At 53.4% G+C, this 26,815-nt stretch overlaps 1 protein-coding gene across 3 annotated transcripts in view; it reads right to left on the minus strand.

Moving 5' to 3' along the window:
* Positions 1-17,387, minus strand: part of MYO7A (myosin VIIA) — a 96,027-nt gene extending 78,640 nt beyond the window's left edge. For all 3 annotated transcript variants that reach the window (XM_060102963.1, XM_060102962.1, XM_060102961.1), the window contains exons 1-3: positions 17,376-17,387; positions 10,557-10,670; positions 6,422-6,574 (exon numbers count right to left, since the gene is read on the minus strand). In XM_060102963.1, coding sequence (XP_059958946.1) covers positions 6,422-6,574; positions 10,557-10,655 — 252 coding nt within the window. In that variant the 5' untranslated portion in view covers positions 10,656-10,670; positions 17,376-17,387. The remainder of the gene's footprint in view (positions 1-6,421; positions 6,575-10,556; positions 10,671-17,375) is intronic.
* Between the last annotated feature and the right edge of the window lie 9,428 nt (positions 17,388-26,815).

Consider the following 26,815-nt stretch of genomic DNA (forward strand, 5'->3'; position numbering starts at 1 on the left):
GGAGTTGGGCTGGTGAGGGGGGAGTGGAATGAAGCCATAAAGAGCTAAAGGGGCTGGGTGGGCCCCAGTCTCTGCAGCACTGCCCCTGTGCTCTGGGGGACAGACTGCCTCCAGCCATCCCGGGCAGCGGGGACACACAGGCCAGACACACCTCAGAGAGCCTTCTGGGGGCTTCCTCTCCTCGGGCTCCTCTGTTAGGGCACCTATGTGCAAAATTTCCTGGTGTGAGCCCGGGCCCTGCCACACAGGGGACAACGAGGCCTGGCCCTCCTGCCGCCAGGACACAGGGAGGCCCTCAGAGGTTACTTCTCCTTCCCTGCCCACCTCTCCCCACTCCAACTCAAAAAGATCAGGCCCAGCTTATAAATGGTGATGGACCTATTGACATCTGGGCCCGGAGGGGTTGAAGAAAGATGTGACTGTGCAGGGGAGGTGAGAGCCCTGCCCACCCCCTCCCACCCAGGGCCCAGTGCATCATACCAGAGCCCCAGTCACGCCCTAGCAGCCTCAGCCCAAGGTGGCCGTGCAGGGAAGGCGCTGCTGCCAGCACCGCATGCCAGGGCAAGTGCCCGCCCCGGGGGCAGGTGTGGCCATGCAAAGCTGCCCTGGGCTGAGCACCCCAGACCCAGGCTTCTCTCCTGCCAGACATTGCCCTTTTGGGCCCCAGTGGACTCTCCTCTCCCCCTGGTTCTTCCTACCAGCTAGACTCCGGTAACCAGGTAGGAGAGACAGCCACAAGGAACATCCCTTTGGCAGATCACTTTGCTTCTCTAAGCTTCAGTTTGATCATCTGTAAAAGGGAGATGATTAACACCCACCTCCCAGGGTTGTCGTAGAGACCAAAGGGCACAACCTCTGACAGGTGTCCGGTACAGAGGCGGCTGTCCACAAGTGCTCCCTTCCTTTCTTCTGAATACTTCCTTAACAAAGCGATGCTCAGCGACCTGGCCCGTGATCACCACGTGGCCTCGGGCCAGCTAGGCTCCGTGCTGTCATTCAAGAACCCTTCCCTGAGGCACGTGGGGAGGCTGACAGCCACACGCTGGGTCGCAGGGAGGGAGAGCCTGGGGCCCTGGCAGCTCGTACCAGGCACACGGATTCTTTGTGATTGGGGGGGGGGGGTGGACAGGAGAGTGGAGGGCTCGTCAGTGGGGATCAAGCACAGAGGCATAAAAGGACAGGACATCTGGGAGGATTGCTGGGAAAAGGTCACCCTGGCAGCTGGGGAGAATGAATAGCAGCTACAGACGCAGGAGGCAGAGACACTATTTCAGACCCAATGAACCGATCGACGGGGGGCGGTCAGAACCAGACCGAGGTGGCCCTGAGGACAGACCAAGCGCAGGGCAAAGGGAACGCTGAGATGCCGCAAGAAGCCTTCCAGGGGCTGGGCCTGGACCCTCTTCTCCCCCTCGCAGCTCCCATGGCCCCCTCTACTCTGCCCACAGCCCAGAGGGCCCTCCTGAGCACTAGACCCCTCAGCCCCCTCCCCCACTTGATGTCCACCAGCCTGTCCAGACGGGGGCTCACTCTCCCCTCCAACCCTGCTCCTCCTCTGCCTCCCGGCTCGGCCAACAGCACCACCGCCATCCTTCATGGCCGACCTTCACCAGGGCGGGACGCCGGGAGGCCTCCCTCTCCTTCATAACAATGCACTTCGCTCCGTGGGCACAGCCACCTCCCCGGCCAGGCGCCTCCCCTCTGGGCTCCCAGCTTCCACACTGGCCCCTGCAATCTGTCCTCCACTGGGAACCAGAGTCAGCTCAGAAAATCTGACTGTGTCATCTCCCTCCTGAAAACCCTCAGGAGATGCCCCATGGCCTCAGAACAAAGTCAATATCCTTCCCCTGCCCACAAGACCTCCGAGCCCTGGCCCTCGTTAGCTGCATCCCACAGCCAGAGGCTCCCTCCATATTAAACCTTCTGTTAAAAGCACCTCGCTCCATCCCCTGCCCCCTCACCCAGCTAATGCCTGCTCATCCTTCAGGTCCAAACGGAGATGAGCGCTCCCCCCGCAGGAAGCCAGGCACCCTCCTGTGTGACCCATCACAGCCTCCATGGTCCCCTTCACTTGGCCCCCGACTCCTCCATAGTTCTGGTTCAAGGCCTCTGCCCCCCGGCCTCACTCCTCTCTCTACCTGGGGCCCAATACTGTGCATGGTGCGTAGGACACGCTCAGCAAATATTTGGCAAGTGAACGAATGAGTCACTAAATTAATGGATGGAGAAGAAATTCACTGCTGTCCACAGGAAACAGCAGGAAAAGGAGCTGAGGGGACAGGCCTGTCAGCAACACTGCGGCAGGCCTGCCTACGTTGACAGGAAGGATGGCCCAGGGCTGGGGCTAGTGGAAAAAGCACACAAGTGTGAGGAGAAATGCTATCATTTGTGTAGAAAAAAATTTTAATTATATATATATATATAATTTAATATCATATATATCATATATATATATATATAGTCTTCCTCTTAGAGGATAAATAAGAAGTGAGTAGCAGTGGTTATCTCTGTGGCAGAAGGAATATTTTCCAATCTGTAGCATATATACCCATTTCAAACTAAATAATAAAAACGAAGCCTTTTCCTTCAGCGAGAGGACCCAGCCCAGCAGAAGGACAAGGACACACCTCCTGCCGGGAAGATCCCTGCCGGGCGCAGGACTTGCAGCTTCCAGGCCATCTCTCTCTGTACTGTCAGAAGGCCACTGAGAGGTATAGTCAAGACGCCCCTTCCCAGATGGGAGAACTGAGCCTCCGAGAAGGGGCGGGACTTGCCAAGGTCGCACAGCAGATAAGCAGGGAGTGGGATGAAGGAGGGACCCTGGCACCAGGACCCCAGCTCTCGCCTCCCCACCTGGGCTCCCCCAAATCCCAGGGATTCACCTGTGAGACTGCGGAGCTGGCAGTGGGGGAGGTAAAAGAAGTGAGGGGCTTGGCCACTGCAGACAATGAGACTCAGGCCCGTCCTGCCTTTCCCTGGGTCTTAGCACCCATCCATCCCCTGAGGTTCTAGGCACTGCTCCCTGAGGCCCTCTGGCTCTGTCTCTCCAAGGGTTCATGGTCAGCAGAGAGTTAATGTCCAACTACCCAGCACAGGCCTCTTCTCAAGTCTCCAGGAATTAAGCCTGCCCTGTGGGCCCATGGGCTGGAGTAAGGAAGAGATAAGGATTATTCCCAAGCCAAGGACATAGCACACAGGTCCCTAGGGGCCCCCAAGTCCCCAGGTGGAGATCAAGGAGCCTCTCTTGGGCCAGAGACACACCCCAGGAGACATGGTAGGAATCCACCTCCTCCAGGAAGCCTCCGGGCCTGCTAACCCTGGGGTCTCTCCCTTAGCAGACCACGGAGACCAAGACATACATCTTAGACACATACACCTTCCCAGTGTCACAGAGGCACCCACCCCATTGTGCCAAAGGGACGGCTGAGACCAGAAATGGGTAGGGACTCCCTAAAGGCAATCTGTCAAGACCTGGATCCAGGCCCCCCAACTCCCAGACCAGGGCTCCAGCCCATGTTCAGCATCAGCCCTGCCACCTGTTGCCCTCAAGACCCAGGGACGACCCCTGGCCTCTGGGGCCACCCAATGCTAGGTGTCCTGTGAGGGCTCTGCCCCATGTAGGGTGCCTCGGGCTGACTTACGGCCCTGGGGGGCTGTCCCTCACGCACCTGGGGCCAGGCCAGCTGGAGCAGGCAAGCCCTGGGCAGACAGTCAGGGACAGTGCGTCCTCCGGGCCCAAGGCTGTGAGTAGCTGTGGTAATCTGAGGAAATCCTGGGTGCATGGGGGTGTGCCCAGGGTAACCCAACCCATGAAGTGACCAGGGGTTGCCATGGTTAGGGACAGGTATGGTTTCTGGGTGGGACAATGGCCTGGCTGCTTCTTCCAAGCTCTGCTCTAATCCTACTTCATGCACCCAGTCACAGAATCATAGAGTCAGCAAGTCAAGGAAACCTTCTTGAGCCCTACAATTCTGGAGCACAGCTCCCCAGACCAACAGACACCCAGCATCTTAGGCCGACAGACTATCCAAGCTGGGCACCTTCCAGGTGCCATGACTTGATTTCCAGCCATGAGTCTCTGAAGGAGAAAGACAGCTCAGACACCTCGTGTGGGCTCCACCCCCATGCCCTCCCCACCCTCACCCAAAAATCAGTCAGAAAGGCTACTAGTGAAACTTCTAAGGAGGCAAATGGTGCAGATCTCAGCGTTCTCTGGAGAATCCACAAACCTCTAGAATTCTTTTCTTTGATCCCACAGTCAACCTAGGTAAGGCCTAATGTTCAGGCTGATTTTTCTGCCGGCTGCCAGCTAATCAGTCTACCCTCAAAACTTCACAAACAAGATTCACTGATCTCGGACTGTCTGAAGTTTTTTCCGCGGGGTCCCTGGTGGAAACAACTCCCATCTCACTCAGTTCCCCCCTGTGAAGCTCACCCCCGAAAGGAGATTGTGTCAGGACATCAGCTCTGCAGTGGCCTCCCTGGGCAGGCAAGTAGGCAGGCTCCCGCTCACCTCCAGACCCAAGTGTCAGACTCCACCCAGGCCTGGGTGGATGGCCATGGAGAGCCCCTGGACCATCCTGTGTCCACCTGCTGTCCAGAGAGGAGGGAGGAGGGAACCACCAAGAACTGGGGTGCAGACACCAGTGGGTCCCATGGGATATCTCTGGCCTGGGCTCAAGTCCTAGCTCCCCCCGACCATTGTCTAGGTGACACTGCTCACATCTGGAGGTGCCATTGTGCCCTGCCCCCTGGATGAGGAAAGGAGTGAGAGGGGCTTTGTCGGTACTAAGGGTCTCCCTGAGAAAGCTGCTTGCTGTGCCTATGCAATCAACGTACGTCAAGGGCCCAAGCACAGCCTCTTCTTGGGAGCTCAAAGCTGCAGAAGGACCCAGAGTGGGGAGGCTGGCAGAGGGCCTCCCGAGCAGCTGAGGCACCACAATTCCAGGACTTCCGAGGGCCCGAGAGTTCCTTGCTGTGCTTCCTCAGGCTCCCTCAGACTCTCCCAGCTCTGTCTCCCCGGCTCCCCTTCACAGTCCTGACAAATCACTTACTTGGCACGGTCCTGCCTCAGGCCTTCGGTTCATGCAGTGCCCCTTCCTGAACGCCATCTCCACCAGCAGTCAGGAAGTGACCTGGGAGTGAGACCTCACTCCTACAGACCCTGCGGAAACAGCTCCGCACCTCTCTCAGGCACTTATCACCCCACACCTCCCCTGAGCATGCCCAGCCTGGGGACCCGGCTCAGGGGGCTCCCTCCTGCTCTCTCCTTGTTGTACACCCACAGCTTCCTTTGCCCCTGAGCTGCTTGGGCACACAGCTCTGGGCCTGGCTAAGTTTTATAGAGCCTCAGTTTCCCTGTCTGTAAAATGGGACTAGGTCAGCAGTTCTCAGAGTGTGGTCCAAAGACCCCTGAGGGTCCCAGAGACCCTTTTAGGAAGTCCATAAGGTCTCGCCTTTTCCATCCCCATATCTGTGAGGCCAGATTTTCTTCATACACTTCAGCCAAAACAATATCACATCCGTCTGGATGTGAAGCAGATACGAGAATCGGGTTGTCTTCTATTAAGTCAGATACTAAAAATATTTGAAAAAAAAAGGAAAACAATGCCCCTCTTCTTACTAATTGTTTTATGTTGGCAAATATAGTTATTTTTCATAAAAATACATTATCCTGTAATGGATTTTTTGTGGTTACTTTTAAATGTCTCAGTTAAACTTCTAATATGTTAAATATCCATAGATATAACCCACATAAACAAAAGCTCTTTGAGGTCTTCAATAATTTTTAAGAACATAAAGCATTCCTGAGGCCAGAAAGTGTGAGAATCTCTAGACTAAATGATCTTGATGGACCCTTCTTGTTCTGATGGTCTCTGAGCTCACCTCTTGGGATCAGCTCACTCCTGGCTGAGTGAGATGCTCTTTATTTGTCCTCCTGAGTTTCAAGGTGGGGAAGTGTGGGGTGTGTGTATGACTGGTTCTAATTTCAAGGGTTTGGGGGATCAAGGAGCATGTCCATCCTCCATCCCCTTCAAGAGGACACAGACTTCTAACCCATCCTCTCTTGACCTTGAGGACCCGTGGCAGGTCCTGACCCCACAGCAAACCCAGGGAGAGCAGCAAGCCCACCATCTCTGGGCAAAGCACTGAGCCTGTCACCTCTCCTCCCTGGTCTGGCCTCCCAGCGGTTTCAGCCCTACGGAGGCACGTGAACCTTTGGAAAAAACCTCCCCGTTCTCCAATCACAGACCACAAAAGCCACAGCCCCAAAGAGAGGATGAGCCACAGACCCGAGCGGCTGTGGGCATGGGCTGAGTCCCTGGTCCCCAGCGGCCAGCTGCAGAGGCTGGGCAGGGCTGGCTGCAGGTCAGAGGGACTGAAAGTGGGCGGGGCTGCTGGCAGGCGGGGCGGCACTCACGTAGATGAGATGGTCTCGGTATCTAATGAGCAGGTTGCGCAGGATGCCCGCTTCGTTGAGGTCCCCCAAGCGGATCATGTCCTCCACGCCGTGGACCGACGTGGGGTGCATGGGCTTGATGTGCCTGGCATTCTGCGGGGAGATCCAGTGTTCCTGCGGGGAGGCACAGTGGCTCATGTAAGCTAGTTGCGTTCTCCTGGCTGCACTTTGCTAGGGAAGAGTCCCGGGAGGGACGGGAACCCCGGGTATCTGCGACCCCATAAGGGCCTCTCCTGTGGCCAAACACGATCATTTCTACCATCTATGAGGACGTTAGCGCCCACCCCTACCCTTCATGGACCACTCTTCCTCCTCTTAGGGGATTCTCTCTGCAGACCTAAGAGGTGGCCATGGCAGGGATTTTGGCCCTACCTTATGGTAGTCATAAAGGGGATTAGTCTCTCCAGTCACCTTACAGGATGGAGTGGAAAGTGTAATCATTGGCGTTAGACAGACTTGGCTTCAAATCCAAACTCCGATAAACAAATGCACAAGAATTATTCAGAGAGTGCAATATATCCTGCTGCCACGGGTGGCAGACGGTTGCACACCTGGGCAATAGCCTTTGTTCTTTCAACAAGTGTGTGAAGCCATGGTTTCCTCTGACCTCCCCCAGGTGGTCTCCAGCACCCTCTACTCACAGCCCCAGCTTCTCAGAGAAGTGAGAATCTCTCCTGTGCTCTGCAGTGTGGCTACAACCTGAGTCAAGCCTCCAAAGCCCTCTGGGGCCCCCTTCCTTGTTCCCAAATGCCGGAACCCTGGGAGCCTCAGGACCAGACAGAAAGCTGACTGGTTCCCCAGGCTGGGGTCGGTGCCTCCTCTGGGCTCCCACATACCCTAGGTCTCCCATTGCAAGGCAATGGTCACTGCCACTGTTGGAGCGCAGTTGTGGCCCTGACCCCTCAGTTTTCCCCAAGGCTGGTTCCATGTCTGCTATACCCCTGGTTCACAGTGCCTCATACAGGGGCCAGGCACAAATGACGTGGCAGGGGATCCCTGATGAGACAGATGGCTGGCTGGGGACTACTAGGAACCAGTCTGAATTAAAAGCAGAGTCCTAGTCATGGAGAGACCCCAGAAGTCCCCTATTCCAGCCCCCTCACATCACATGAGAAAATAGGATCAGAGGACCACGGCCCTCAGAGAGGTGAGGGGCAGGCCAGCAATTGCTCAGGACTCCAGTTTCCCTGGCATTTCATGGCACCTCCTGGGCCAGGGCATTACATTCCAGGTCAGGCCCTCAGACAGCCCTGACATGAATGCGCCGGGTGGTGAGATCAAAGAACCTGCCTGGACTTTCCAACCCTGTGTGGAACATTCCTCTCTCCCACCCTATTTCTTGATAAAAGCTGATCCAATTGGAAAATTCCCTTTCCCTGACTCGGTCCTAAGCCCTGGAGTGGGCCAGAGGGGAGAGGGCAGGCTGTCTGCCTTCCCTGCTCGACCCCAGCCTCTGGTCCCATAATTCCTCCCCGAGACACTTCGGCACAGAGTTAAGGGGTGGCTCAGCCACTGCGAGACCTGTAGCCCTGTGCACGTCACTTTGCTTTCCTGAGCCTCTACAACCTCATCTATGAAATGGGAATGAGATTAACAATCCCTTTCTCTTGGAGATGTTGGGAGGGTTCATTGATACAATAATGGCCAACCTCTGTTTCACTCCTGCCAGGTCTAAAAAGCACTGGTGCCTGATAATTGCTCAACCAGTGCTGAGTATGATCACTTCAATGTTTTCTAGTTTTTGTTGCAAAAGAGATGTATGTTCTCCTTTGTTTCTCTTAACATCTCATCATGGAATTACCAGTCCCGTTTTACAGTGAGGAGTCACATTGGAGAGGTAAAGTGGCGTGCTCAGTGAAATGGCACAGCTGAGCCTTTCCCCACCGCTTTCCTGCACGGAAGGTCACCCAGCTGAGGTCAGCAGCGCTCAGGTCAACGTCCACAGACACCTACAGCACAGACCAAAGTGTAACCAGGGCAGAAACTGAGGCCTGGCCCTGAAGGCATACCAGCGAGAGACAGAGAGAGAACATGGCCAATTCTAGGGCCTGGGGGCACATTTGGGAAAGGGCTGGCCTGGCACTGAGCTCAGAGAGGCAGGGACCACGTGCTCTGCAGAGGAAGGGAAGGAGGGGTACATCTGGCAAGGAGAACAGCTTGGACAAAAGCAGAGCATTAGGACTCCAGTGAGGACTGGAACCATGACCTTTCATTCATTCAGCAAGTCTTTACAGAGGACCTTCTCTGGGACACCTTTTGTTGTGCTCTGGGGAACCAGATGTGATTCACCTGGTCCCTGCCCTCAGGCTGAGGGAGTCTGTGGGCAGACAGAGGGGTCAGAGATGATGGCCTGGACGTGGGGTGGGGGGAGGGAGTGGGAGTAGGCAAGGCTGGTGAAAGGGGAGGCCAGAAGCCGCTAGGGGCCCAATGCCACTGAAGCAAACCCAGCCCCCTAACCTGCTCCCAGCCAGCCAGCCACATCCCTCCCCCCTCTGCAGCCCCCGTTCTCAGGGGGCAAGTGGGAGGGGACCTCCGGGATCCGGTGACACAGTTATGGGACACCATCTGACATGCAACATGACCCAGATGAAACTCAAGCCTGCAGGCAGAGTCCCTGGGCCCCACCCGGGGGGTCCAGGCTAGTTCGTGGGCCTGTGTGTGCTGCCAGCCAAATCCGTGTCCCCCTTCTGAGGCTGCAACCTCACAGGGGCTTCCTAGAAGGCCCTGGAACTGGAGCCTCTGGAATGACGTTGCAGGCACTCCATTTCTAAAGCTCAGGGGACAAAAGTGTGGTTAACAGAACCTGAGCTCCAAAGTTGCCACTGAGATGCTGGGAGAGGAAACACCCACACAGAACCCAGAGGCCCCGGATCCTGACCCCAGCACCATCGTTCACTAGCTGTGTGACTCGTCCTGAGGGTCCCTCTCTGGACTCCAGTTTCCCCTTGGGGTAACAGTTGCTGTCCTCTCTGCCTTTCACAGACACTGTGAGGACCTAAAGATAGAACTTGGGTCAAAGGGCTTTGCAAACCCCAAGGCGGGTATCCCTGGGGGCTGCAGGGATAACAGTGATGCCCCTGCCTCCTCCATGTTCAGTACCAGGCCTCCAGGGTCCTGAGCCCTCCCCTGGCCTTCAACAGAGCCTTCTTCTCCAAGTCACTGCACCCTCTTTCACCCCCATCAAACTAAGAGGCTAAGATGGGGACTGTCTCTATGCCCCCAGTGCCGGCCACAGCATTAGGCACAACCCAGATTACTGTGGAACCTAATCTCTCTGGTCCTCCATGTCCCCACTAAGCTGTACATGTGCCCCTGCCACATACACACATGCCATGCACATGCACACATGTCCAGAGTTCCCAGGCTTCCCCTCTGGGCCCTCATCAGGGCCACCTTCTCTAAGTCAGGACCCTGACTTAAGACCTTTCCTAACCTCCCCAAGGCCCCACTCTCACTGTCTATCAAACTTACACTTCCTGTGACCCTTTCCTTCAGGGCCACAAGAGATAAAGCGTTCAACTCTTAGACTAATTCCAGGGCAGCGTTAGGGTGGACAATGAATTCGTGTGATGCCATAACCCCACAGAATGAGAGCGGGCATTTTCAGACCACCTCACCCTCTTCTGAGGCATTCACGTGTGATCTCACATATAAATCTATAACCCTGTGAGGGTTCAGAAGGGAAAGAGATCTGGCCAAGGTTGCATAGCTAGCAGGTGGGCAGGATGGGATTTGAATCCAGCCTGTCTGACCCGAAAGCACCCCTGTACCTGAGGAGCTCCCAGCCTGGTGCCACCCCCTGCCCCACTGTACACACCGGTATGCCCACACAGACACACATTTCTAATACCAGGCAGAAGGGACTGAAATGCTGGTGGAACTAGAACAGGTAGCCTGGGGCAGAAGGGGAGGTTCCCTCCCACGGGGGTGATGGGGAAAGCTCCATGGGGGAAGGGGGTTCTGAGAGGCAGAAGCGGGGCACAGGCACTGCCTCCATCCCCCTGAGGCAGGTCACTGCCAGGCCCCTGCCTCAGGTCACCTGTCAGCCTGTGTCCCCCCGCAAGGCCTGGGGGTGGGGTGGCAGCGGGCTACTCACATTGCCTTCATCGTCCACCACCTGGATCTGCCCAGAGTCACAGAGCTTCACCACTGCCCCGATGGGCACATCAAACTCCTGCCCGGATCTCAGGTCCATCCAGACATAGTCCCCCTGCGGGTGAGAGAGGTCCAGGCCAGGTGAGCAGGGAGGGGGATCGGGTACTCCTTCCAAGCAGTCCTGTGCCCACCCCTCCACCACCAGAGGCTCTTGTGCCAACCACAGAAGAGGGAAGAAAAGGGAACTGGCACTGGGAAGCCATGGTGCCAGGCCCTGGGCTGGGCACTATGTAGTGTCATCAATCCCTTCTCTGGGGCAGCTGTTACTGTCCCCAATTTATGATGAGTAAGCAGAGGCTCAGAGAGGGGAAGAGCCAAGACCACACGGCTGGGCAGCTTCGATCCCAGGCCTGTCCAAAGCCCTGACCTCTCCCCAAGACTCTACATCCCACACATGTGCAGCAGACTCATTGAGGTTTAGGCAGAAACACTTCCCCTCTGTCCTAAAGGAGGCGTACCCCCAGGACATTCAAACAGCCTCTGTCACCTCCTTGGTCAACACCCCCAGTCATAGTTATGACTTTCCTGCGGTGATGCTGCTCTGTGCCGGGCCCCATGATATATGTGGGCGTTGCTCTCAGCCACACTGTCTCCTGGCTTGTGGGGACATCCCGATCTGGGGCCAGGGGAGCATTATATTTGTGGCCCCTGCAGCGTTCAGCACAGGGCCTGGCTCCCACTACACGCTCAGTAAGGGTTCACAGAAGCCAAATCTACAACCCAGAGTCAGAAAATGGGCTCAGAACAACCACTTTCAGCACTGATGCATTCAACATGCATGTACTGAGCACCTACTGGGTACAAGGCACTGATGGATCTAAATGCTGGGGATCGAGCAGTGAGCATGGAGTCCACATGCTAGTTGGGAGGAGACAGAAAACAAACAACTGAGCAAGTACACGGTCACTTGGGATGGCGGTAGTGCTGTGATGGAAGTGAGCACACCAACGCTGGAGAAAGACAGAGCTGGCCAACCGGAGACTCATTCGCCGGGGAAGCCACTCTATGAAGGATACCTCTGAGCTGAGACCTGAAGGGCGAGAAGCAGTCAGGCTAGGAAAGAGCAAGGGTAGAAATCTGGGCAGCGGAAATGATAAGTGCAAAGGCCCTGAGGCAGGAAGGAACCGCAAAGAGGTGGTTGTTGCAGGACCTGATGAGAGAGAGAGGCGGGCAAGATTCAGGACTCATAGACTCTCGTTGGCCTGGAGGTAAAAGTTTGAATTTTATTCTAATCTTAATAAGAGTATTCTTTTGGGGTGGTTCCAAAGTTCCTCAGAAGGGTAAGAGAACCTAGACATTCTAATAAAAATATAACTTCCTATCAAGCGGCAGTTAAAAGCATAACAGCTGCTAAAACTGATTCACAATGAAATAAGCCCATGGGGATGGCCCAGGGGAAACAGCTCTGGGCTATGAGACTGGGATCCAGGACCCACTTGGCCTCCAGTAAATCGCTGACCTCTTTGAGCTTCGGTTTCCACATGCCTCAGTGAGGCGTGGGCTTGGTGAGTCCCAAGGCCAACTCTTCACTGTTTCAGCCTCCTCCTCTTCCCATCAGAACCAACTACTTTTCAGCCACAGCTGCCATTATGGGCCTTCACTTCATGGGAGGTTAGCACATGTTAGAAACAGGCTAGCTTCAAACCCAAGCTTTCTCCCAGAAAAAGTGAGAAAAATTGGAGAGCCTCTGGGATGGAAGGAGAACTCACGCGTTTGCTGAGCATCTACTGTGTGCCCAGGCTGCATGACTGCTTCCCGTAGACTGTCCCATTTAATCCTCACGACTGCTTTAGTGCCAAGTCAAAGCTGTGCTTCCTGCCACACTCCTCACCCTCTCTAAGTACCAGCCCAGGACCACCAGACACACTCCTGCTCAGGCTGTTCTGTTCCAACTGCCCCCCATCTCACCCCACCTTTCCACTGAGAGGACACCCAAAGCAAATAGCAACTCTTCCCTGGCCCTTCCTCACTGCCCCACCTTCCTCCTCCTCCCCCCAATCCCTGAAGAGTTAGTTCATTCATTCAGTACATATCTGTGGAGAGCCCGCTGTGGGCCAGTTTCACTCCAGACCCTGGGGACAGAGCAGTGAACAGACGGGAAAGCAGAGGGCCTAGTAAGGGCAGGCCCAGGTTGGAGCCAGATGAGGGGGCGCTTGGAGGATATGAGCAGCACCAGGGCACACAGGGCCCTGGGAGCCATGGACAGAAGTTGGACTTTCTTTCAAGTAGGACAAGTAGCCACTGGAAGGTTTTTTTTTTTTTTTTTTGCCGTACGCGGGCCTCTCACTGTTGTGGCCTCTCCCGTCGCGGAGCACAGGCTCCGGACGCGCAGGCCCAGCGGCCATGGCTCACGGGCCCAGCCGCTCCGCGGCACGTGGGATCCTCCCAGACCGGGGCACGAACCCGTATCCCCTGCATCGGCAGGCGGACTCTCAACCACTGCGCCACCAGGGAGGCCCTGGAAGGTTTTAAAGCAGGAGAGAATGGCATGATGGATTTACATTTTCAAAACTTCCCCTGGCTGCTGTGTAAAGAGCACAGGTTCTCCTCCAGTCTTCGGGGCCCCTGGGCTTGCCCCTTAACAGGCAGCACCACTCTGGGTCATCACCATGGGTGTCCACTCCCCCCTAACCTGCAGCCCCCTGAGGCAGGGCTGGTCTGAGTCTTCCATTGGTGACTCCCCAGAAGAAACAGTTTTTCTCTCAGTGAGACAGAGAATCAGAATGTGAAACAGTGTGTATGTGAGCATGTGTGTGAGTAGGTAAGAGGGAGCATGTGACAGAGTTCGTGTGTGAGAGAGAGAAAGAGAGAGACTACCTGATTCCCAGAGGCCAGCAGAGGCGGGCAGTGGCACCAGGACATTGCTCTATGCAAACTCAATACCCCTGCAACAGGCCAGGTAGTGACTTACATGCTTCCCTGTAATTAACTGTCTCATTGAACCTTATGACAACGCTTAGGCGGGGGATTCTCTCTCTACTTCATCTCCTCAGAGAGGTCAAGAAACATGCCCAAGGTCACATGGGTGTTGTGTGGTAGAGCTGGGAATGAAGCCCAAGCCTGGCAAACTCCAAATTCAGTGCTCTCTCCCTACATCCCCTGGGCCCCACCCTGAACCCAGCTCTGCAAGCAGAACAGGAAACACTGATAGGGTCCCTGGCTGGAGATGGTTTGTGGACCCAAAAGGCAAACTGGAAGCTCCAGCTAAGGGCAGCAAACAGAAATGTCTAGAACCCTCCTAGCCAAGGACTGTCACCAGGAGGGTGGTGACTTAACTTTCTCTTCTCTTGGTCTGAACTCGAGGAAAGAGGCTAAAATGGCAGCTAAGAGGCTTCAGGGATGAATCTGGGGTCTGAGGACCTCTGAGGGGGACAGTTCCCATGGTCCCATGGAAAGTACTTGGGGCATCAGAATGCAGCTGGGTTGTAAGGGTCCCCATTTTACAGATGAGGAAACTGAGGCCGAAAGAGAGAAAGGGATTTGGCCATAGTCACTCATCAAATCAGTGACGGATGAGACTGTGAGCATCTGCAGGGCAGAGCCTGAACCAAAAACAGGGTAGGTCAGGAATCTCTGGATGGGTGAAGGAAGGAGCAGAAGAAGGAAGACGTAAAAGAACATGACACTGTTTTGAGGGGCAGGAGGAGGGAGGAGAGGAAAGGGGCACTGGGCTCAGGTCTGACCCCACCAGCCCCTCCCCACAGCCGGATTCCAGGCAGCCCATGACTGTATCTGGCCCCATTCCTACCACCCCACTGTGAGGGGTGCCCCACTAGGGACCTCACCGGGAATCAAAAGTTCCATTTGTGTAGACACCTGCCTCTGTGTGGCTGTGTAACCTGGGGCAAGTTTCAGCTTCTCTGCTGTCAGCTGAGTGGTTCCCAGCCCAGAACGGTGAGTTCCTAGATGGATTTGCCTAAATGTTCTCAAGGGTACTCCACAACCCTAGTGGGGGCTTCCTCCAGGGAAGCTGGCCCACATCCACAATGAACACAAGGTAAAGAGTTCTGGGTTCAGGTCCCAGTTCTGCCCCTAACGCTGTGTGACTCTGGGTAAGTCTTTCAGTCTCTCTGAGCCTTAGGGTTCAACAGGAAAGGAGTCAGTGCTTGTGAAGATGAGAGACCCAAGCAAAGGGATGTTGTCCTTGATGTCCACCCACCTTCCCTCCTAGGCATGAGCCCAGGATCAGATCAATATCAACTCCCCGCAGGGCCTTAGCCTTATATGCCTCTTTCCTCCTCTGGGGCAGGGCCTGAGGTTCAGTCCCCGTTTGTGCAATGAAAAGGAATCTGTCTCAGGACACTGCCCCCACCCTCGCTTATCCTCATAGTCACTCCGGGACATTGGTTATATTAGCCCCATTTTCACAGGTGAGAAAGATGGGCCAACTGACTTGCCAGGGGCGCCAGTGAGCAAGGAGGTGTCTGGTTGCTAATCTTCGGTGGAGGAGGGGACCCGTGGGCCATACTTTCCTTCTACCAGCCGGTCAGCCTGTCCACAAACGTCTCCCCGAGCCCCCTCCGTGCACCTGGAGTCACTCCCTGCTCTGGACCCGGCCAAGGGCAGGGAAGCCCCTTCCCAGCGCTGGCCCATCCACCTCCCGTTTTCCAGCTGCACAAGCTCCCCGCCCAGGCAGGGGCAGCTGGGGGCCAAGTTCCCGCCGGGCGTCTAGGAACGCGCGGCACCAGAGGGCTCAGGTGTGCGTGCACCCTGGGGCTTTGCGACCCTGCGGCCCGCCTGGCTCCAGACAGGCGGGGAAACCGAGGCCCAGGACCAGGTTCGCGGGGCGCATCCTCCCCCTCCCGACCCGGGCCTCACCGGCAGGACCGCGTATGTCTTCAACGCCTGGTTCAGGCTACGCAACAGCGCCCACTTGCCCGGCTGCTTGGCGCGCGCCTCGGCAGGGTCGCCGGGGTCAGCGGCGTCCGCGGGGTCGGCGGGGTCTGCGGGATGGGCAGGGGGCTCCATGGCGCGGAGGGCCTAGCGGCGGCTACGGTGGCAACACGTCTCGAGCTCCCTAATTCACCTAATCCTGTGCGCGCCGCCCGCCGGGGAACCCTAAACCCGGCCATCTGCCGCGGGCCCATGGCAACGGCGGCTTAGGTGACGCCCGCGGGCGGGAACGAGGAGGGGGCGCCCGCGCCGCCCCAGCCCCCTCCCATCCAGGCGCGACCCCAACACCCAACATCGTCGGGGATTCCGGGCCCGCCTCACCAGGACCTCAGCGAGCGTCACCCGGGAACCGAGCTGCGGGACCTCGGCAAAAACGAGGCACCTGGAACCTCACCTTGACCGCAGTTTTGGAGAAAATCAGTATGTTTTCTACGGAAAGAAACGTGGGGATGTTATGGAGTGGAACACAATAAACTTAGTACATTTTTTAAGACTAAAGGGAAGGTGCGTCAAAGATCTTTCTGGCCCACTGGCTGCCTCTGGGGAGTGAGGGCAGATAAAAGCCTTGAGGTTGGGAGGGGACTTTATGGGGAAAGCCCTGGAAGAGTCTCTGGTCCTCACCCAGCCTCTGAGGCCAGCCAGCTGGTGATCTCCAGGCCAAAGAGGAGGCACTGAGGCCTAAAGGAGGGGCGCCCCCTCGTTCCCCAGGACAGCAAGTCACCCCTAATGGCTCAGAGCTCACCCCACAGTGGGCGCCAAGCTGGGCTCCTGTGTCCTGGCAGCCACACAGGACTGGGTGCCGGCTTGGGTCCATGCTGGGCCGCAAGCCACAGTGGCCACTGTCCTATCCAGAAGGCGTGGAATGCCCAGGCTCTGTGACTCTCCTCCTACACCTGCCTTCTTCTCTCTCCCTACTTATCTTTATCCTCTCCCCTCTTTTCTCCTATTCTCTCTTCAAGGTCTCATTTTTGGCCCTCAGCATTGTCTGAAATCCTGGAAGACCCAACTTTCTGTTCTAGAGGAGCAAACCACAGCGGGGAGTAGAGAGAATGACAAGGAAGGAGACGGTGATGCCTCACACAGAACTCGGAGCTGCCCCTCTGGACCTGGGCTTCCTTCTACACCCCCCCTCCTTTTCCAGCCTCGAGGACCCAGCACTCTGCCACCCAGCACACAGCTGACTGTCGCCAATGATTCCCACCCATTTCCTGTGCCCTCTCAGGGACCCTGTTCTCAGAAGGGGTCCTTTCCAGAACAAGCACACCTACCCCTGCCCACCCTCCTAGGAGAGTCCATGGGAACAGGAACCAGACCCTCAGACCCAGGGAGGTGCTAGAGTTGGGCTTCCAGGCATCCCTCCATCTGTCTATTTAAAAAAACCTTCACAGGGACTCCCTTGGTGGTCCAGTAGTTAAGACTCCGCCTTCCAATGCAGGGGACATGGGTTCGATCCCTGGTCAGGGAACTAAGATCCCACATGCTGCAGGGCAACTAAGCCAGCAGCCACAACTACTGGGCCCAAGAGCCACAACTAGAGAGCCCGTGTGCCACAACTACAGAGCCCATGCGCTCTGGAGCCTGCACGCCACAACTAGAGAGAAGCTCACGCACCACAACGAAAGATCCTGCATGTTGCTACTAAGACCCAACACAGCCAAAAATAAATAAATATTTTTAAAATGAAAAAAAAACCAAAAACCTTCACAGGCTCAGGCTAAAGCTTAGGGGACACCGTCCTCAGAGCTTCCAGCCTGGGGGTGGACAAACCCAGACACAGATAAGGATGGTACCACCAGATAAGGGACAGATTAACCCTGGAGAGACAGGATAGAATGGCTGCTATGAGGTTGGACTCTGGAGCCAACACCTGTTCAATGATGACAAGGCCATTCACATGCTGTGTGACCTTGGGCAAGTTCCTCAACCCCCATGTGCCTTTGTTATCTCATTTGTCAGATAACAGGATAACAGTACCTCATTAGGTGCTTGTGAGGGTTAAACAGGCCAGGTGTAACTCACTCCGATCCGTGCCTGTTAGAGCAAATGCTGTGTGAGTGTTAGTTATTATTAACTGAGCAAGTCATGTTGTTGTGGCGTTGTGATTATTTAGGCAGATATGAGGGAGAAGGGTGTTCCAGAAAAGAAAACAGCAAAGCACAGAGAAGCAGAGGTAAGAAGGAAGAGATGGTGAAACAAGTCTGGTGGATGGAGAGAGGCCCCATGAGAGAGACCTAGTAAAGTACTGAGAGACTGGCCCTCCCAGACCCAGACCCACTGCTCAACACCCTGCACCCAGGCCACCCCTGAGATGAATCCTAGGAGTAGGTCCCTTCCCTGCAGGTGGCTGCACACCAGGTCTGGGAGGCAGGTCTAATGCCCCTGGGACCCACTCTGGCATCACACCAGACTCTCTCCCAGAGCCAGGGCTCACTGCTCCCCCAGCCTTGTCTCCTGCTGCCTGGCCACACAGGACAGGGCCTCCTACTTTTGCTCATGCTGAGTCCTCTGCTAGGAACGCTCCACCTCCACCATCCTCTTCCCTGCCCCCACTTCGCCACCAAGGCTGCACTTCGCTATGTGCCCCCTGGCCCCCACACCTCACTGCCTTCCTTTCTCTACCCCTTCATGCCTCACACCCGTAGAGCTGCTGTCACCTCCACCACACCACCATCTGGTCCAAATCTGGCCGCCCATTTTACATACGGGGAGACTGGGGTTCAGAAGGGCAAAGGGACCCAGCCAAGTATACATAGCAAGCTGGAACAGAAAAGCTTTCAGGAAATAACTGTGCCAGTTGTCATCAGCAAGTGATATCAGCAAAGAGTAGAGAAGTCTGCCAAGAACTCTACAGAAACACCAAAAAACAGCAAAAATTGTCAGAGTCAACTTTACTGGAACTCTAGAAAATATGCAAAGGTTTACAGTAACCATTTGAACATTTAAGGAAGAGGAAGATGACTGAAACCCCACAGGAGAGCTTTGTGGTACTTTAACCTACCCATCCTCCCTCACCCCCCACCTTGAGGATGGCAGCCTGTATCCCTGGTGTGGGTTGTTGGCGTCAGAGGGAGCAGAACAGACCTTGTTATCAAAGAATTACGATGGTTTTAACCTGTCTGGGGGATCCCTGAAGGAATAAGGCTAAAGGTTTGTCTTTATTCCCTAACTAGGGACCCCAGGGTAGAGAAGTAGCTATGGGGGGCATTGCTCAAAAACTTCCAAAGGCAAATGAACTACCACCTGGGGAAAAACATAATCAGTTGGAGCAAACAATAGACACTCCAAAAAGCCTGGAAGAAAGGCAGGGGAATGAGCTGCGCCAGGGAAAAAGTGCTTTGAAAAAGCTTCAGCATATACTGGGGAATCTAGAAGACCACGTACACACCCAGGGTTGGACAAATGTTCAGAAAAAGCATGAGAAACCCTAAGCTCTCACCTCTGACTGACCTCAAGCTCCATGCAGACAGGGAGTGAAGGTTAAGTCAGAGTTGTAAATGTCCTGACTGAGCATTGAAGTCATGCGCCAACACAGACACGGCCCAACTGCAAAGTCTGAGATTTTTTTAATTTGTTTTGTTTTTTTTCCAGGAATTTTAGAGACTTCAGTGACCACACACAACAAAGAATCTAGTCTTCACACACACACACACACACACACACACACACACAAATAGTTTAGAAAGGTCACGCAACAAAACTACATTTCATAATAAGCAGCAACAACAAACCCTGGGGAGAGGGAAAATCTGACTTCTGGAGTTACCACATTATAGTAATCAAAATGTCCAGTTTTCAACAACAATAACAAAAAAAAAACTGTGAGACTTGCAAAGAAACAAGAAAATATGGCCCATTCATAGGAAAAAAAGAAATTAATAGGGTATTTCCCTGAGGAAGCCGAGACACTGGACTTAATAGACAAAAACTTTAATCAACTGTTTTAAATATGCTCAAAGAGCTGAAGGAAACCAGAACAACATCTCACCAAGTACAGACTATCAATAAAGAGACAGGAATTATAAAAAGGGACCAAATAGAAATTCTGGAGTTGAAAAGTACAATAACTGATTTGAAAAATTCACTAGAGGGGTCAACAGCAGATTTAAAAGGGCAGAAAGATGAATCAGCAAACCAAAGATAGCTTAATTGAAATATCCTGGCTAGGGAGCAGAAAGAAAAAAGGATTAAGAAAAATGAGCTGAAACTAAGAAACCTACAGGACACCATCAAGTGGACCAATATATGCACAATGGGAATCCCAGAAGGAGAGGAGAGAGAGAGGCAGAAAGAATATTCGAAGAAATAATGACCCCAAATTCCCCAAACTTGATGAAAGATATGAATTTACACATCTAAAATGCTCAATAAATTCCAGGTAGGATAAACTCAAAAAGATCCTCACTGAGACACATTATAATCAAACTATCAAAAGACAGACAGAAAGAGAATCTTAAAAACAGTGAGAGAGAAGTGACTCATCATATACGAAGGATCTTCAATATGATTAATAGCTGATTTCTCATCAGAAACCATGGAGACCAGAAGGCAGTACGATAATATATTTTAAATGCAGAAAGGAAAAAAACACGTTTCCAACAAGAATTCTGTATGTGGCAAGAATATTTTTCACCAGTGAAAGAGAAACTAAGACATTCCCAGATAAACAAAAACTGAGGGAATTGGTAGCGAATAGACCTGCTCTACAAGAAATGCCAAAAATAATCCTTCAGGCTAAAATTAAATGGCACTAGACAGTAACTCAATGCCATACAAAGAAATAAAGAACCCAGTAAGGTAACTACAAAGGTAAATATAAGAGCCAGCCTTATTGTTATTTTTGGTTTGTCACTTCTCTTTTTTCCTATGTGATTTAGAAGACAAATGCATAAAATAACAATTATAAATCTATGTTAATGGGCACACAGTGTATAAAGATGTAATTTCTGACAATAATACTGTAAAGAGAGAGTGATGGAACTGTATAGGAGCAGAGTTTTCATGTACTATTGAAGCTAAGTTGGTGTTAACCCTCACTAGATTGTTATAAATGTAAGGTGTTAATTGTAAACCCCAGAGTAACTACTAGGGAAAAAAATATATATATATGTATGTATGTATGTGTATATATATATATATATATATATATATATATATATATATAGAGAGAGAGAGAGAGAGAGAGAGAGAGAGAGAGAGAGAGAGAGAAATGAATGAGAAGGGAACCAAAACAGTAGAGTGGAGGAAAAAATCAAACACAAAAGAAGACATCATAGAGTAGAATCTAAAAAAAAAAAGATACAAATGAACTTAAATACAAAACAGAAATAGACCCACAGACATAGAAAACAAACTAACTATGGTAACCAAAGGGGAAAGAGGGGGAGGGATAAATTAGGAGTCTAGGATTAACAGATACCACTACTATTTATAAAATAGATAACCAACAAGTACCTACTGTATAACCCAGGGAACTATACTCATTATTTTGTAATAACCTATAAGGGAAAAGAATCTGAAAAAAAAATATATGTATATAACTGAATCACTTTGCTATACACCTGAAACTAACACAACATTGTAAATCAACTATACTTCAATTAAAAAAAGAAGTCATTATAGAGGAATTGACAGGGGAAAGATATGACATATAAAAAAAAACACCAAGGGCCTCCCTGGTGGCGCAGTGGTTGAGAGTCCGCCTGCCGATGCAGAGGATACGGGTTCGTGCCCCGGTCTGGGAGGATCCCATATGCCGTGGAGCGGCTGGGCCCGTGAGCCGTGGCCGCTGGGCCTGCGCGTCCGGAGCCTGTGCTCCGCAACGGGAGAGGCCACAACAGTGAGAGGCCCACATACCGCACAAAAAAAAAAAAAAAAAAAAAAAAAAAAAACACCAAAATGGCAGAAGTAAGTCTTTAAATGGAAATGAATTTAACTCTCCAATTAAAAGGTAGAGGTCGGCAGAAAAGGTTTAAAAAAAAAAACACATGATCCAACTATATGCTATCTACAAGAGACTCACTTTAGATCCAAAGACACAAATAGGTTGAAAGTGAAAGGATAGAAAAATATACTCCTTGAAAACAGTAACCAAAAAAGAGCTGAGGTGGCTGTACTAATATCAGACAAAATGGACTTTAAATCAGGAATTGTTACAACAGACAAAGAAGAACATTATATTTTAATCAAAGACTTAATCCAACTGTTATCAACAGTCCACAGATTTATCTTCAAACTTCACTCTGATCCAGGAATCTGGGCAAAGTACATCTAGTCCCTACACTGGCCTCACCACAGAGCCAGAAATCACATCTTACCGAAGCACAACAGCCTTCCCTGAGGTCCTAAAGAAGCGGGTCACAGGTACCACAGATCTCTGGGTTCTCACAAGCACCAGCTAGCCTTGCAACGTGGGGCAAGTCCCTCCTCCTGAGACCACAGCCCCCCATCTGTATGTGAGGGGCTACCATGAGAGCCTCAGAGCCTTCCCTGACATCACCACCCCACCCTGCCGTACCGCAGGCAGGGCAGAAGCCTCCCCCATCCCCAGGCTCCCTCCCACCCTACTCCACCCCCAGGACTCCTGCTATCACAGTCCCGCTCATGGGCACCCTTGCTGTGTTTCGGAGCTGCCTCCCCCTTTGGCCTGGAAACTCCTCCAGGACAGGGAGCAGTCAATTTATCTCTGCATCCTTTGTGTCCAGCCCAGTACAGAGAAGGGGCTGAGTGCACTTTGTTGCATGGGTGAGTGAGAACGTGGCTGGAGGAGGTGGCTTCCGGCACACTAGGAACCTCCAGACACTCCCACCTACTCCCAAAGCCATCAACATGATGGGTCTGCCCAGCCTACCGCAGGGTCCCTGGGAAAGAGCTCATGCTCTGCGAATGCCACCCAGCAGGGGAAGTCTGACCTCCTCCCCTGAGCCCTGTGCCTGCTCCCTGTGCCTCAGCCCTGTGCCCTGCACAGCAGTCCCTTCCCAAGGTCTCCTCTCCCTGCATGCTGCCCCCCTCACCAGCATGGCTCCCTATCCTGTCTGGACCTGCCCCAGCTCATGTCTAAATTACCCTATCTGGGACATATATATGCTGCCAAATGTAAAATAGATAGCTAGTGGGAAGCAGCCGCATAGCACAGGGAGATCAGCTTGGTGCTTTGTGACCACCTAGAGGGGTGGGATGGGGAGGGTGGGAGGGAGACACAAGAGGGAGGAGATATGGGGATATATGTATATGTATAGCTGATTCACTTTGTTATACAGCAGAAGCTAACACACCATTGTAAAGCAATTATACTCCGATAAAGATGTTAAATAAATAAAAGCATAGCTGAAATGAAAATAAAAATAAAAATAAATTACCCTGGGCCTCCCTGGTGGCGCAGTGGTTGAGAGTCCGCCTGCCGATGCAGGGGATACGGGTTCGTGCCCCGGTCTGGGAGGATCCCATATGCCGCGGAGCGGCTGGGCCCGTGAGCCATGGCCGCTGGGCCTGCGCGTCCGGAGCCTGTGCTCCACAGCGGGAGAGGCCACAACAGTGAGAGGCCCGCATACCGCAAAAAGAAAAAAAAATAAAAATAAAAAAAAAAATAAATTACCCTATCTGGGCTTCAGTTTCTTCATCGACAGTATCAGCACAAAGATCCGTACCCTACAGCCTTATGGCAATAAAATGAGATCATGTATAGAGAGTACCCGGCACATAGTAGGACCAATGTGGATGCTACTTTTGAAGAATTAGAACCCTCAACAAACGAATAACATTTTTACATAATGAAGAGATTTGGATTCTGAGCACAACTTTATGAAGGTGTTTTCTGTGCCTGGTACTCTGTGGGGCTCAGAAAGGCTGGCATGATGGATGAATGGGAGGAATGAGGGAGGGGTGGGTGAGTATCTGTCAGATACGTCCCACACTGGGCCACTCTACACATGGGGCAAGAAACATCATATTCTCTGAGGTCTCCTCAAAGAATTTATCCCAAATAAATATTTATGTCAGGTAAAGTGAAAGAGAGAAAAGAATGGGAAATTCTCACACACAGGAACACTACTGATATGATTTTAGTAGTAGTCGCCGTAGCCGTTAAACTCTTTTGAGCTGTGTCCAGCATTGGGCTGAGCGTTGTACACGTGTTAGGATATTTTGTTCTCCAACATCCCTTTGAGGTAGGTATCATGCTTGCCCCAGCCCCTCGGACAAAATGAGGGTGAAATCACAATCGTTCATTCATTTGGTACAGAGCTCCATCTCTGCGCAGGCTGGCGCTGGAGCTGAGGAGGCCGTGGGGAGCAGGATGAAGGCTGTCCCCCGTTTCTGGGCTCACCAGGAGGCCCCAGGAAAGCGGGGGAAGAAGGTGGCGTGCGGTCAGACTCTAGTGTGCACAGAGGAGGGAAGGGTCCCAAAGGGAGTCGTGGCCACAGTGAGGACTTAGAAGTCATCCAGAAGAGGGACCAAGTGCTCGGGCAGACCGACTGTCTTTCAGGACAGGGAAGGCGTGGCGGGAGGAGGCGGACTTGGTAGGCAGGTGAAAGGCAAGCACTCTGATTGAACCCCTCGTGGCATTTCATCTTCACAACAACCATCCTGGGAAAGGAGGGTATTTATCCTCATTTTACAGATGAGGAAACTGAGGCTCAGAAAGGCTGAAGGACGTGTGCCCTGGGTCCGCACACTTATCAACAGCAAAGCCCAAGATGAGCCCAGGGCTGCGGGCTCTGCCTGTGGAGCTGCGTGGCTGGCTGGCTCCCCAGAGTTGGGACTTCATTCAGGACCAAAGAAGTAACAGAAATGTGCTTTCTGTGTGACGGGTGGGCAGAGCCAGGTCCACCTGCAGATACCTGCTCCCAGCAGAGGCTGCCAGACGAGATGGGCCAGCGTTCAGGGGGGCTGTTTGGAGGAGGGTGGACAGCGAGTCAGAGGCCTCCCGAGGGAAAGCGGCTGTGGGAGCTATGAGTGGCCCAGGCCCTCCCTCTGGTGTCTGCAAATGTCCCCATCCACCCAGCCCCGGCTGCAGCCCAGGCCCTGGCACCCAGCAAACACTCAGTGACAGTGACTTTTCCTTCTGTTTTTGGTCTTGGCCATCTCTGATGGGCCTTTGAAGAGGCTCTCAGGCCGAGGGGCTCTAGAGGGGGACTCCTCCAGCCCCAGGACAGAAGACTGTCTATCCTGATCCTGCCCTGACGCCTGCCTTCTCACATACACACATATACATAACTCACACTCAAACACGCAGCTGCAGGGCACGGTTGTCCATTGGTCCCACATGGTCCTGGAGGACATGAAGCCACTGGCCAAGCCTCCACAGCACACACCCCCAACAGCCCAAGGGCCTGGTGCCAGGCCGACCTGGCTCAAAGCCCACATTCCTGAATCTGGAGACCAGGAGCTCATTAGAGCCTCAGGCTGATCACGGGGAAGGGCTGAGGGTCAGGGGCCACTGTGGCCCTGGGAAGGAAGGGGAGCTGGAGGACTCAGCCGGGGGCAGCACCTCTGCTTCTTCCCCATATTAACCTCGGGGCCTGCAGCTCCGGCCACGTCATCCCCCATTCACTGCTCCCCAGTCAGGCTCAAGGCCCTTCCTGGTCTGGCTTCAATAGACTTGCCAACTTCATCTTCCCTTTCCCCAAGGGCTTCTCTACATCTGGGCCTTTGCACATGCTGTTCCACTGCCTGGACTACCTGGGGATTCAGAGATGTATATAAATAAGTAATTTCTGACCAGTGGGGTGAGTGCAATGAGAAAGGGAGACCCCAACAGACACATCACAGGAAGAATGGGCCCTGAGAGTCAGGGAAAGTTTCACACCTGGGTTTTGAAGCATAGATGGGAGTTTTCTAGAAGAAAGGATTAGGGAGGGGATTCTACAGCTAAGAACATGGATAAGAGAATATGGGATAGGGAAGGATGAGCCACCCAACAGGGTTATTGCTGATAGAAAGATGAAGGAGCCCTCACCTGCTGAAGAATCACCATTGTCCTTGGTCAAATGCTCCTACTGCCCGCCTGGCCAGACACAGTTCTGCAGGGAGAGAGACCATGTCAAGCCTCTGAGCCAGCCAGCCCTGGAAGCACTGAGCCTGGCTGGGGTCACCTGGGCTCTTCCCAAAGCCCCAGCCCCTCCTCCCTGAGGAACCCTCCCTGGCTTCTCTCCCTCTGGCCACAGCCCAGCCTGCGTGACCTGAGCCTCTGCCACCATCACCAGTTCCACTGCCCAGAGCAGCTGAGCCCCCTTTTTACTACTGCTATTCGGAGATTCCCAAAGGGCTCCTAAGAAGTAGAAAGTCTAGCCCCCTTCCCCTGGACATATGGGCAAAGGGGCCAGAGAGGGACCAAGACTTGCCAAAGGTCACACAGCAGGACAGGACAAATTCAGGACTAGGACTTGGTCTCTGGCCACACAGCTCAGAGCTGCCCCAGGAGTACAGGTGACAGGGACAGCCTGGCCCAACAGGAGGGTCAGGCTGAACATGACCTGCTCATGACACGCTGTGCCTAAAACCCTTCCAGAGCACCCCCGGCCTTCAGGATGGGAGCTCTAATCCCTCCCACATCTTGCATTTAAGGCCCAGCACTATGCGTCCCGGTCTTGCCTCTCTCTGCTTTCTTCCTTCCCCACCCCTGCCCTTGGGCCTTTCTCAGCACTCACTCTTCCTGAAATATGCTGGCCCTTTTTATACCTCTTAGACTTTGTATACACTGGACCCTCTGCCTGGAATTCTGACTAATAAATTCCCACCTATGCTTCATGGCTCAGTTTAGATGGTACCTCTTCCAGGAAGCCTTCCCTGACTGTCCCCAGGCTGCCAAGAGCCCCGATACTTCCCTCTATCCAGCCCTGACTATATGCGTTTGTTGTCTGGTCAGGGTCTGTCCCCACCTCTGCTCCCAAAGTAAGGGAGTTGATACAGGGTAGGGTATGGGGCTCAGCCATAACCTCACACAGCACAGGGACAGCTCAGGAAGGACTCGTGGGACTGAGCATGGTAATCAAAAGCAGCCCCAGCCCATTGGCCCCGGCATGAGGCCCCTCTGGCCCCCTACCTGCCTCCCAGGATGAGCATCAATTTTTCACAAGGTCCATTCAGAGGCACTGGGGCATTTGATCCTCTGCCCATAACACTACCTGACACCTGAGCCCTGACCCCTGCCCTGGGGCTCCGGGATACAGCAGGCACACCGTCCTTCTGGAGACCTGCACCTGGCCTGGGTGTCTGGCTGAGAAGGGAATTCAACAAAGGCCAGCAGGCAGCTGGCGTGGGGAGCTACATCAGTGAAGAGGATGCCCAGCTGTGTTGCTGGCATCCTGCACC

This window comes from Mesoplodon densirostris, chromosome 7 (genome assembly GCF_025265405.1).
Source record: "Mesoplodon densirostris isolate mMesDen1 chromosome 7, mMesDen1 primary haplotype, whole genome shotgun sequence".
Taxonomy (NCBI): Eukaryota; Metazoa; Chordata; class Mammalia; order Artiodactyla; family Ziphiidae; genus Mesoplodon; species Mesoplodon densirostris.